The 13,569-nt window shown below is 38.6% G+C and overlaps 1 protein-coding gene across 2 annotated transcripts in view; it reads right to left on the bottom strand.

Annotated features, from left to right (window-relative positions):
* Positions 1-3,114: 3,114 nt before the first annotated feature.
* The window catches only part of HERPUD2 (HERPUD family member 2), a 20,046-nt gene continuing 9,591 nt past the window's right edge, over positions 3,115-13,569 (bottom strand). For both annotated transcript variants that reach the window (XM_010713036.2, XM_010713037.2), the window contains 6 exons: positions 13,117-13,230; positions 10,958-11,115; positions 6,639-6,761; positions 5,991-6,314; positions 5,092-5,206; positions 3,115-4,627 (listed from right to left, as the gene is read on the bottom strand). In XM_010713036.2, the coding sequence (XP_010711338.1) occupies positions 4,466-4,627; positions 5,092-5,206; positions 5,991-6,314; positions 6,639-6,761; positions 10,958-11,115; positions 13,117-13,230 (996 nt within the window). In that variant the 3' untranslated portion in view covers positions 3,115-4,465. The remainder of the gene's footprint in view (positions 4,628-5,091; positions 5,207-5,990; positions 6,315-6,638; positions 6,762-10,957; positions 11,116-13,116; positions 13,231-13,569) is intronic.

Genomic DNA, 13,569 nt, shown 5'->3' with positions numbered 1-13,569 from the left:
AAAAAAACTTCTCCCTAGGCAAGTTTCACCTTTTGCAAGGTGAAACATTAGGTCAGTACGACCCTGCATCACTTTGCTCCAAAACACTGCTTCATCTTACCCATATTACAACCACTCTTGAATAGCTGACTGCCACCCAAGGCCAGACTCAGGTTGCCATGCTGTACCTTGCTGTTACCAAGAGCACCACTAGGTGCGAGGGCCTTCTTCCTAAAGAGACAAGATCGACAAACAATAAAAAGCTTTCCAAGGACCACACTGGTCTGGTACCAGGCAGCTGCGGTAGCAGGGGCTGTGTTGTGCCACCATCTAGTGGGCAATTTTAGAAGTGCTGCTGCCTTCAATCGGTGCACTTCCACCTCAGACAGATTTCTTCTGCAAGGTTTTGTTGCATGAAACCAGAAATGAGTGGGGTGACCTCAGCACCTCGCTCAGGAAAGGCTCATGAGAATTACTCCATCACACACAATGCGTTTTCGTAGTTTGTCTATTACTCATTTCCCTAATTATCTCGGATTAATTAGAGCATCAAGCTTGTGCTGGCTAGGCAAATTGCTCATTTATTTTCAACGTATTTTCACATTAATGTGGTTATTTTATCACTACAATTTAACCTTGCACCAAGTTACTAACCAAAGCATTTCAGGAAAGCTCTCTGCTCCAAAAATGATTTTTGCTTCTGCATTTTTCCTCCAAGGATAGCTAAAACTAAGTTAGGGTAAGAACAACACAACAGTTAATGTCATGAAATGATATTTTATGAACAAGCAGTTGAAAAGAATGCCTGGGATTATAATTCCTCCTTCCCTTCTGCTCCTCCTGCAGCCATGAAAAAAAATTATGACAGTAAGGTTCACAGGCCAGAACACTAAACATAAGCTTAAACAAAGATGAGCAGAATGACTTCAGCTTCCTCAGCCCGTATCCTAAAAATAATTCTAATAAAATCACATCAGTATATCAGTATCACAAATATGGTTTCTTTACATTAAACAAACAAAAGAATATTGCGCATTCTGCCATGGGACACTGCTTGCTTCTTTAACTTTTAAGGGGGATAAAAACCAGCTTAATCAATTTTTTTTTTTTCTGGATAGTTCTTCCAGGTCCAGGTTTGCACTTCCTTCTACTCCAACAAGCACTACTGAGCAAAATGCCTTTCAAGTACACTTCAACTGCTAAGCATTCCAATTAGTCTCCCTCTCCTCTTTCAAAAGCAAGACCTTCTCGTAAACAGCAGCCAGTGAATAAAACCAGCTGACAGCATGAGGCTGCCTCCCACATTACAGGCACTTAGAGGCCAGCACTCACACAGAACCACTGCTGCACAGAATAGTGCAATTTCTTTTTCTTCTTTTTTGGAATGAAAATCTTGAGATTTTTATTACCTCACATTATCTTATTACTCGGATGAGCAGTGGCTTTGAAACAAACAAGAGTTGTGGTATGGTAACACATCCCACTCCACGTTGTCCTGCCTATTCTTCTATTGCAATCTGAAAGAAATCATCCACGTCTAAGACCACAGTGACATTAATTAAATTAATCCCAATACTTAATACATCAAAGCTTTCCACTCACAAGCAATACAGTATCAGCCTGGATGCTTTGGCAGCTAGTCTGTGCAAAAGTAAACGCATTCCTACAACCTGGTGCACAGGCACATCTAGTTTGGCTGCAATCCTACCTATGACTGTCTATCTGGACATGCCCAAAAAATTCAAGTAGGTGCACAGTTGTGATGCTGGCATAAATTCTGGACTTCCTTGTGGTAGCAAAGGTTGCTGAAGAAAAGCCTTATGCTAGAAAGCTTTCAGATTGCATGGGAAACAAGCAGCAGAAACATGATTATTCACATCATACGCCCCAACAAAGTGCTTTCAAATCACCTACTACCATTATGAACTTCACTTCATGAAGTATTTTCCCTCTATTGCAGTAAGACAGCAGTAAAGTACATGTGAGGCAGAAGCTGCCTTTTCCTAAAGTTGCACTGTGGCTTATGTGATGTTAGAGCAACAAGAAGCAGCAGAATGTAAAGGCTGCCCATCAAGGTCTCTACAGCAAGGAGTAACAAGGAAGAGCTTGTAAGCTCTTAAATGAACAGGAGAAAAACAACCCCTTTAACCACTCATCATGTTAAACTAGAAAAAGCTTGGGCATACGTTACATTTGTTTGTCAAACAGTGGTGTTGCTAAATACAGTGTAAATTGTGATCAAAAAGCCATAGTAAGTCCATAGAGACACATCTCAGTTCTCAAGTGTTGTTGGAGAAAGCACAACACCTTTCTTGCTCTATTTCCTCAGTACTGCATATGCTCCTTTCATATACCTCCCACATCAGTACTGACGATCTCTTCACACCAAGTGCTGTGGATGGATGGAGCATTCTCCATCTCTACCTTACCACACTACGAAGCTCCTGAACATGCTGGCATAGATCTGCTAGTTGGTGCACAGACTTCCTCTAAATATCAAGTATCTGCCATTTCATGCTCTCCTGTAAGGTGAAAGAAAGATAAATTTCAACCACTTCTTCCTATTAAAAAATGGCAAGTGATGCACAGGCACATTACAGAAACATTAATACCAAAGCACATCCTATGCTGCCTTAATTCTTATGCTTCTCATTCCATCTCATGCTAAAGATTTGCTACCACTCAGAATCTAGCGTTGCATACAGCCACACACTATATAATTTTCGCTTTATTCTGTAAGACAATTCCTACAAAGATACAGAGAACTGTTTTCCTAGGCTTCTCTTCTCTATTTTATTACCACATATGTCACACTGTTCAATTCTATGGCTAAATTACTCAAAACCCCATTAACACAAGTTTCTGAACTTACCAATTTTTGATCAAGCAAGTCCAATGGCAGCCAAGACTGCCACTGCATGTCACTCCTTAAAAAGAAGTCTTTATAATAGTTCTTCTCAACTGAAAGCAGCTGTCCACAGTAACAGGGGAGTAAAACATCATATTAAATGTGATTTATTCATCATTTCTATCTATCCAGAAAATGATTGATGCTTTAAAGACACATCTATTACCCCTTTACGGAAGGATTCGTTATAGAGAATGTTCTACGAGCTACAAAAAACTCTTAAGCTGTTTAAATTAAAAAACATAGTTCACATTTATTTTTTCCCCAGATTGAAATTCAACTCTCCACAAGGCCTAGAAAACCTGACAAATGTTTTAAGAAGATTAAACCAAACAAGATGCAAGCTTAAATTTTCACTGCACAGCTTCAGTAGTTTGTCGTGAGCAAGCAGAAAACAAAACCTTTGTTGTTCAGACCTATTTAAGAGTCTTGCTCTGTAAATGAAAAAACAGAAATGTGGTTTAATTTTGGTCACAGATTAACAGGATCTCAGCAGCAGTTCTGAAGTTAGGTAAAACATGATAATTTCAAAATTAAGGACAAGTATAAGCAAACAGTCTAAAATCTGAAGTAAACTGAAAACTGACAGCAGCACTGTCATTCTCTTATGTAAAATTTTCTTTGTTTCAGTTTTATTTTAGAAAGAACACAAAGAGAATACAGAGAATACCATGATGCTGAGCTCCTATCTGTAGTGGTATAGCACTGCTACAAACATATCACTGTAGACAGTATCAGTAATGCCACCGTGATTAACTTTATTCCACTCTCAACCATCTCCTCCTCCTTAACAATGCAGCGTTTAGTTGTCTGGTTCAAATATGCATATAAACATCCAAAAGAGTTGCCATAATAGTTTTTATTAAAAAACTAATTTACATGTTTTCCCCCCAGTACAGCTATGTTTTTTAAAAAGTACTGCATGTATCAAACATTTAAGGTTTATCCCATCACTTTTGATTCTCTTTGAAGAGCTGTCAGCCATCTCTAAATTTAATGAACTTCACTGCAGCCTCAATAAAAAGCTTTCAGCTTTCTAAAGATACAAAAAGAGGCTCGGTATTCTGCAGCATGAAGACAACATGCCTTTAGCAAGTAAACCTTGTGTTTACACCATTCTTTTGGGAACGATGCAAACTCCAAATCCCAATTCATACCTGCATGGAATTAATTCAAGATACACTAAAGTTATTCAGTCAGCATTTAGGAAAATCTGTCAACATTCATGATTTTTAACAGCTCTTTAAAGAGGTAATGGTGCAGATTAAGTACAAGCTTTTTGCCTCAGTGTAATACACATCTGAAATTAAAATAAAACATGGAAGACCAGTATCTTTACATTTCATTCTTCAGAAAAAGAAGAATCTTAAGGAAAGCATTTAGTAGTCCACTTGTGCTTAAAATACATAATGCATGAGAAAGCCAAAAAGAAAAAAAAATACACATTTTTGTACACTGTGATCAAAAAGATAACATTATAAATTTTATGAAATTGCACTGCGTTTAAAACACTCTCTAGAATCTGCTCCACTTCTATGTATGGCTACTGAGACTGTCTGATGCAGTTCCTCTTTCGTTTTAATTGCCAACCTGTGGAGGCCCTTCAGGGATGAGTGATGTGAAGAAGGTTGTGATAAAGGACCAAGCAGAAGCCATGAAACCAGGCTGCTGCTCTATATTGGCGTCTTCACCAGCATCTTCTCCACTGTCTTCATCAATCCCGTCATCCATAAGTCGTTCCTTTAAAAAACAGAAATTAAAGCAATTCAGCTACTTCCTTTCAGAGCTCCAACAAAAGCTAACAGCAATATTGTACTGCATTAAGTAAGTGAAGGTATGCAACCGAAGTAGAGGCAAACAGTCAGACTGAAAAAATAGAATCATAGAATGGCCTGGGTTAAAAAGGACCTCAAATATAGTTTAGTTCCAACCCCCTGCTATGTGCAGGATCGCCAACCACCAGACCAGGCTGCCCAGAGCCACATCCAGCCTGGCCTTGAATGCCCCCAGGGACGGGGCATCCACAACCTTCTTGGGCGACCTGCTCCAGCGTGAATAGGTTAAGTAGATTTAAGCACCTCCCACAGTGTTTCCATCTTACATATTCTCAATTCAAAATCGTTTTTTCTACTATCAACAGGTCGTTGCATATACCTTGTAAGACTTCAGGTATTATATTGTAAAGTACGTATGCTTCTACTCACCATCTCTTCAAGATCAGGATTATTTGCATTTTGCCCATCACGGTTCCCTTCTACATTATTGGCTGCTTGTTGCTGGCCACCCTCTTGCCTAAACGGGAACCATCCAGCCTGGTGTCTATGTAAGAAAATGGAGCAGCTAAGAATCTCTTTTAAAAGGAAAGATAATTTTCCCTTTGCCATTGCATTAATTTGTACAAGTGCTTTCAAATGAACAAGCTATATGCACTTTTCCAGAAGTCTTACTTCAAGACAGAATGGCTATTCCTTGATTTCTGAGTTAAGAAAAGTCTTGCTAGGTTCCCAGCCACCTGAGCCAGAAGTAGTTTCTTTCAATAAGGGAACTGACAACAACAGTACTGATACATCTTAACAAACGGGGCAGAGTGTAGGTCTGAATGATACATTATTAAAGCCATAGTTTCAAGCCCTTATTTCTGCCTGACAATTTGCTCCATAAATGTCACACACTTTTGATGTACAAATGAGCTTAGCTCTGCAGTTCTCTCTTTAAATACAAGCAGTAAAGTTTTTAAATTTACACAAGAACGCTCCTGAGTTATTACATGAATTTCCCTCCCCAACACCTGCTTTCTTAATTTCCATCCCCAAATTCTACGTTTCTTCAATACCACTATGTCAATTTCACTGATATTTAAAAGCACTGTGTTTCAAGTGTTAAGTTGTATCCAAGTTACTGTAAAAACATTTCATGAATGCATTCCCCCCCCTTCAAATTGGCTCTTCTCCTCATTTGAAATTTAAATTTGAACAGACACCTTAGAATGAAGGAACAGTAACTAAACGGTTGTATCTGAAGCATTACTCACAGTTTAAAGACTGTACACTAGCACTATATTCCCTACATCTGATCTGTGGTTATACTTCAGTGTTATACTCACAAGTAAACCAGTAGCATGGCTCCCATTACCATGACAAACCGACTGAAGGAAGAATAGAAGTATACAATGCTCAGAAGAATAGCTGCTCTAGAGAATGTGTACATCCAGTCCAGCCAATCCCGGTTGAAGTCCTCCTCATTCACCACAGGGCCTCCCTGGGCGTTCATCTGAACGTTTGGGTTCACAGGCCTGTTCTCCTGGATGGCTACATTTGGCACTGCTGCAGGCTCATTCGCAGGAGCACGTTGGGAATTTACAGCCTGAGCGACTGCAGACCTCACTGGTTCAGTGCTGGATGTCACTTGGGCTGAAACAGCAGCTTGGCTGAAGATTCAAATACAAAACTTCTGTCAAAAAGCATGAAACGGTGTCTAAGCCTACTCTTGTCTTCTTCCCCGCACTGCTGAACACATTATTTCAGATATAATACAGGTCAAAACACTTTTTCCCTTAAATCTTTACTTATTAATACAATAATTTAATTCCAATCCAAAGCTGGATTTTGTAATCCTTTTTGGATAAAGTTTGTCCATGTAAGAACAGCACATCCAGACAAAGCAAGCATAAACATTTTGATGCTGCAAATAGTATTTAAGATCTTCATTTCATTCCTGTAACACAGCACCATCTAATATAATGTAAACTTACTATTGCATGTAGTACTGACGTGCATACATTTGTTGCCACCATATCATCTGTAAGGGACTGAATGCAGGATACACAGGAAATCCAGCAGGAATAGCCTGGCCTGGAAACTGGTTACCTATATTGCTGTGGAAGGATTAAAAGAGAAATATTCAGTTCTGTATTCCCACATTTATATAATGCCCCAGTACTAAAAACCAGTTAAAGTAACACATTTCATTTGTCCTTCTGAAGCAATGCACTTAAATAACATTGAAACATGGTGAGATCATCCAGACTATTCCAGAAGAGCTCCTCACTTTCATACAATAAATTAGTGAGCTATTTCCATATAAAGAAAACTGGCATTTCTGAACTTAAGATTTCTGTCACTAGCCTCACCTCTGGGACAAAAAGTACAAGCTGTCAATTCATTAAATTTTTTGTCTGTAACTGCAGAAATTCATCCATTTAATTCCTTTTAAATTCTGATGCCTTAGAGTCATTATGGGATACGTAAGACCTACAAGCTTCTGTAGCTTTCTTTTAGAAATAACATCATTATGATTGCTGACAAAGGACTGAACATAAGTAAAGAGATCAAAACTCATCTTTCAGACACAGAGTCTAGACCACAACTGGCAGAACACTGAAGATGCATTATTTTTCCCACTTCATACTTCACAGCATAAGGGATTCTCCTCCCTACAGGTTTTTAACTCTTGATTCACATGCAAGAAATAAAAACGTTCATATAAGAACTTCATAAGTTTATCTGACTGCTTTTAAACCTTCTGGCTGCTCCTACCTCCTTGATCACACAGGGTGTTTTGGCAAGATTTCTAACACTTTCCCCCAAAGGTTTTGATGCACTGAACTGTAGTAAACACGGACATCTTTCAGGATAGCATGAGAGTATAAGGCATGAAGTTGATTCAGACTGCAGGCAGCAAGCTGAGGGCTGTTAGAGTTAGGGTAGCGTGGTTAGGTTGTGGTTGGACTTGATGATCTTGAAGGTCTTTTCCAACCTGAGCAACTCTGTGATTCTATGATTCTAATAGTTCCACAAACTACACCTGTTCTCTAAGTTAGGCACTCCCCACAAAGGGATCAGCAAGAGACTTCCTTAGTATATCAGGCACACACAGAAAAGAAGGTGGGAGGAAGGCATCCAAACCTTTTTCCATCTTATACGTGAGAAAGTATTTCACTGTCATTCAGGATGAGAGCCTGCCAAGCAACTCTGCTAAAACTCAGCTTGTTGTTTTTGGATTTAGTCATTACTTATTTTGATAAAAGACTTTGTCATCTCACATGACTGACAAGAAATGCATTTGTTCAACACCCTTGGCCAAAGACACTTACTAGTAATTTCATATGAGACTAGGATATCAGCTTCAAGTGCTATTGTAACATCCTCCACAGCATACTTGATACTTTAAGACAACACAGCAAGCAAATGCTACCGATGAAGCAAAGCTGGTATTTGTGTTCTGGAACATTCTGTTTGCTGTCTGTATGTCATTCTGTCACAAACATTAGCATGTACACAATGCAAAAACATTCCTTTAGGTGGGCTGCCCACACTTGACAAACAATCCCACCACCTTCATGTTTCTCATCTGTTCACTGCTTTCAAGTAGTCTCCAATCTGAAATACGAGCCATTTCAGGACTGAACCCATCTGTTCTGCCTGTTGTACCCACACACTACAGTGGGGCCCTGAATTAAGACCATAGGAGCAGACAAGACTGCTCTTGCTCTCCACAGAGAAAGACTGACTTGGTAGACAAGCAGAATACTTGTCCAGACCCATCTCAAATCTAGATTCTTAGACAATGCAATTTAGAAAAACTTCGAAGCAAGAGAAAATGTTGAAATATTACAGAGACCAAAATAGAAAAATCTGACTTAGTTGTTTACTCAAACAGGATTTGATTTGTACACTGCTGTTTTATGCCAGGAACTGAAAAAAAAAACCACCAAAAATCAACACTTCATTGCCAAGTATTTCTGCTATTTATTTGTACTAATTACTCTACTAATTAAAATGTTGCAAAATGCTCAAGTGAATGGACCCTCATGAATGCAGACCTTTGCTCATCAGTAGAGTCTATAGTTCATCATGCAGCTAGAATAAAGCTGTGTTTGGTCTTGAAACAACAAGAAAAATTCACAAAGCAACATAAGTTTCAGCTACAAATCTCCACTGCTGGTAACAAGTCGGTGTCTATATAAGAATTACATTAATGCCAGATCTCCTTGGCCCACATGATGTTTAAGAGAATATCTAAAACTGCACAAGATATTTCGTATTCCTGGAACAGAGGCAGCAGATGCACCTGTTTTTGCTTCAGCACACTAATTGAGAAGACTACTAACAGAACTAAAAAAGGTGTTTCAAGTAGACAACAGAGTACAACAGATGCTGATACAGACCAGCTATCACAGTAGAGCAAAGCCAGTTCCTAGCAGCCCAAAGGAAAAAAAAAAAGTTCTCAGTTTTTCATATTGTTCAGTCTTACAAGAAGACTTAGGATTATTTAAAATGCATTTATTATGGCATCTCTGTTCAGATCAGGACTGTACTCTTGAAGCAAATCTCCCAGTTATTTCCTCATGTTATTCTTTTAACTGCATCAAAGAATGTTCTTGGATCACCACCTGGATTTCTTTTGAGTTTCACTGAATTGAAAGATGTGCTTCAGAAGCACTGCTAATGCATTCAGCAAGAAATCATAGAATCGCAGAATGGCCTGGGTTGAAAAGGACCACAATGATCATTTATTTTCACCCCCCTGCTATGTGCAGGGCTGCCAACCACCAGACCAGGCTGCCCAGAGCCACATCCAGCCTGGTATGCACACATGCTAAGCTGATCACAGTAGATGTAATCCAAATAAGACAGAAAGTCCTGAAATATGTGAGTGTTGATGCCAAGTCCTCAGTATCTCTTTCAGTCTACAAATCCCCTCCTCTCAATCCACATTAACTGCTAATACAGATACACTCTTAACTTAAAATCATTTTGTGAACACTAATGACTTCTAAACCGACTCTTCCTAAGTGTATCTTAATTGTTTCACCTGGCATAATGAACAGTTCTGCTTTTTTGAAGTCTGCAGGCTATTCGGTTCACCATGCATGACAGAAAAAAATACCACGTTCAGGGTATGTTTATGTGAAAAGTTAATTTTAAAAGAAAAATAGGCATCTTACAGATGAGTAACATAATATTCAAGAATTGCTCCTGGAATTAATTTACAGCACACTGAGCCGTAGTCCTGTCAGTCAACCTACTGTCATCTAGTTTTGTCATAAAGGCAAGTTTAACCACTTCCACAGGGTGGTTCTGATGTGGTCAGAATAACACGAATGCTCCACTGAATGCAAAAAGCAATCTCTTCTCAGGAGAGGTCACATTTCAGATGAATAATAAAAATGGACTTGAAAGAACTCGGGATGAAAACAGAACAGTTGAGGTTAACTCTAACGGAACAGTAACTAATTGAAGCAAATCTAAATACATTTTTAACAGTTCTTAACATCTGTTTTCCGCAGTGAGGGAAATAAGCATTATCATTGGCAGATTCACAGGTTGTTTTTGTGGGCCTCCCCCCGATATTCACTAAAAATACCTGCAAACTATATACAGTACTATTGGAGAACACCTTGTAAAAAAAATAATAATTCTTGAAAGCATTCCCTGATGAGCTAACATAAAAGAATACACATTACCCTCCTGCCTTCCCGTTGGAAGAAAACTAAACCAGCATTAATAATTAGAAGCTGTAAAGACCATGCAGGATAAGCTTTCCTAAAGCTATTTTGTAAATGCAAAAAAGAAAAAGGGTTTTGAAAGTTAACAGATCAGTAAGTGTACAGATGGGTTGTGTTTTTCACAAAGGAAAATAAGATATTGTAGGTTCAGAAACACGTACTCAAAACACCTCATTTCTAAAATTGAATCCAGTGTGAACAAGTGAAGAGTTCAATTTTGTATGTGCCAAAAAATCAAGAAACATGATATTCTGGTAAAAATTTAGTCTTGTTGATTCCAATAAAGGACAAGAAAGAGCAGCCAGACAATAATTTGATCAGCTACAGCCATTAACTACAACCACTAGATAAACATTTGCTCCCAGAACATCAAGAACAGAAAGCACTCCTGGCTTAAAAATGTCAATGCTCATATGAAAAAAATGCTTCTAAACGTGACTTATGCTTTGAGACAAAACAGCCGAGTCATTTTGAAGACTGCTAAAGAAGCATAATTGTAAGGGAACATTTAGAAGTACTCTAAAGAGCGTAAAGCAATCCTTAGCTCTTTCAGTCTCACTTACCCCTGCATTAAATAAGGGAACTGGTGGCTCGGTATGGGATCACTCTGTGCTTGTGGGAGATTACGATGTCTCAGTCCATCTGCACCAGTGTTCAAAGGTGGAGATGAAGCTTCTTGGTTTGTGGGTGAGGCAGCAGTTGATCCAGAATGGTCCAAACTCTTCATAATAAATAAAACTGAGGTTAGGGATATTTTTACCACAATAACAAAAGTTACAACCGTGTCCTAAAAAAATTATTTGCTTTAATGTTTTGGTTTATAACTGTTCTATTGTGTATATAAGCAACAAGCAAGACTACTGGGGTTGTATCTGTTCTGGCAAGGTTTTAGGTAAAAACAGAAAAACAAAATTGCACTCAGGTGCACAAAAAGTAAAGTTTTCAGAAGCACATAACATTTGACAGCTCCAAGGGAAATCCATAAATCACTGGAAAACAAGGTTTTGAAAAGCTGAAACAAAGAAAAGCTTAATTAAAAAAAATATTTAGCAGCAGCGAATTCTAGAGGCTACTGCTAACACATTGTTAACAGATGTAATTATGAACTCAGGCTGTGGCTTTACATTCAGAGACAAGAGGTGCCTGCTGTAGAACAAAATACTCTTCTCTGTCCTTGTCTTCAGTTTCCCATTCTACTCTTCTAATCATCATATTCAACCTGACAGTCAGCAATCCAAATTTCTGTGCCAGCTGCTGGGGTAGGGGAAGGGAATAACAAGAAAGTGCCTAATAACTCTGCAGGCTCCCGTGATCACACCTACATAGGGTCTCAGGCCTTCAACACATTCCAGGACAAATAATCCTGGAAGCAGAACAACAGGTGGGAATCCTATATCATTTGTCATCACAAGACTGTAATTTGGTTACCAAGATGCATTATTTTAGTTTTATTATATCCCCAAATCCTATTGCTAAGCATTATTGTGATGTTTACTCGTAAAAAAATCCCTCTACAAATCTGACAACTCAGTAACTGAAGAGCTGAAACTATTTAAGACATCTTCATCATACTTGCTCTACAAAGGAAAACAAGAAAAAATTACCACTAGATAGTAGAGAAAACAAAAAAAAACAAACGGAAGAACAAAGACAATTCAAGCCTTGGAATTTGGTTGCTTCCTTCCAAGTATCATAAATTTAACAATGCACACACTGACTGCGTTAAGTACTTGTTAATACAGTTATTAACAGCACTTGTAACTAATGTAAGCAGCAATAAAACAAAAGACTCCTTTGTACTTATATGCTGTTCACAAGTACAACCGTGTTTGGAAAGGCGTTGCACTGACTATCCATTCTTCTACCACTGATCTGTCAATTTTTATGTCACGTAGCAGTCAGAAATACCAGCAATCAGAGAATCAAGACAGAAAGCTTATTACTGAAAGAGTATTTCACGTGTTGATCATCAGCACACCACAGATGAAGAGGAACAGTTCTGTATACTCCCCCTTCTGACTAACCTTTGTGGGTCACTTCATACCACCAGCTCTGGAGAAGCCAAGAAGCTTACAGTGCCAACCAGCACATCAGCAGCAGAAATGTTACTTTCCTTTCTGTTAAAACTGAGTACAACTAAAGAACAGCAGCACTTCCAGTGTAGGAGATGGGGAGGGTGAAGAACAGAATTCAAAATGTACCAAAAAAAAAAAAAACCTATGAACAACTTACTAATACAACATCACAAATGCTTTCTATTCCTCATCTCCTTACAGCCTACCAACACTACTGAGTGCTTTGAAACTGCCTAAGTACAAGCCAGTTCTTGTCAGGCAGAATGAACACAGGCCAAGTTCCACCATTCTCAAAAGGAAGGCACTAATTTGACTGGTCTCTCTTCAACAGAAGGGATTCACAAAACTAATCAGAACCACAAGGATAAGGGAAGATGGAAGGAAAGGAAGGCATACTGTTTCATAAAGTGGGGAAGAAATAATAGGTTAGAGGAAGCAGTGCATCTGAAAAACACGACATGTTACAGTTTGTTTAATTAAACAAAGTGGCACCTTTGAATAATCAAGTATAATTCTACACATCCATAAGCTATACTCTGCTTTCACCACACGCTTTTACAGTAAAGTTTTAGAAATGAGAAGATAGCTTGCTGGAAAGCTTCCTCGGTGTAGAAGAAATTCATATCCTCATATTAAAAAGAACTCACTGAGCTGCTGCTGGAGGTTGAAGCTCCGTGACCACCTCTACTGGTGCTTGGTTTTGGAGAACTTGGGGGTGTCCGGGAAGTACACACCAGATGAACCATATGATATTCATCTTGCTAAAAATCAAAGAGATGGAAAAGCTAAAGCAACAATATTTGCAAAATTTACATGCAAAAACTGTTTAAAAATCCACTTTCAAAATGTCCTTTTTTAATCAATAAAGATACATTACACAAAATAGAGATCACAAAACAAAAACCAAGCCTAGAACAAGAGATACTTATTGTTTCAGAACTAAACTTTTCTTCATAGCTGACCACAATCACATGCTAAGCATTCGCTTACCCACAGTTTCCCCTAATGCTGCAGTCTAGCAGAACCAACGAAACAACACACAAGAGAAATGTAAGGAAGCACAGGCTAGGCTTTGACTTTTATTTTGGGGGGGAAAAAAT

This window comes from Meleagris gallopavo, chromosome 6 (assembly GCF_000146605.3).
Source record: "Meleagris gallopavo isolate NT-WF06-2002-E0010 breed Aviagen turkey brand Nicholas breeding stock chromosome 6, Turkey_5.1, whole genome shotgun sequence".
Classification (NCBI taxonomy): domain Eukaryota; kingdom Metazoa; phylum Chordata; class Aves; order Galliformes; family Phasianidae; genus Meleagris; species Meleagris gallopavo.
Note: the sequence above shows the minus strand (reverse complement) of the source record. Positions and strands in the feature narration are given on the sequence as shown.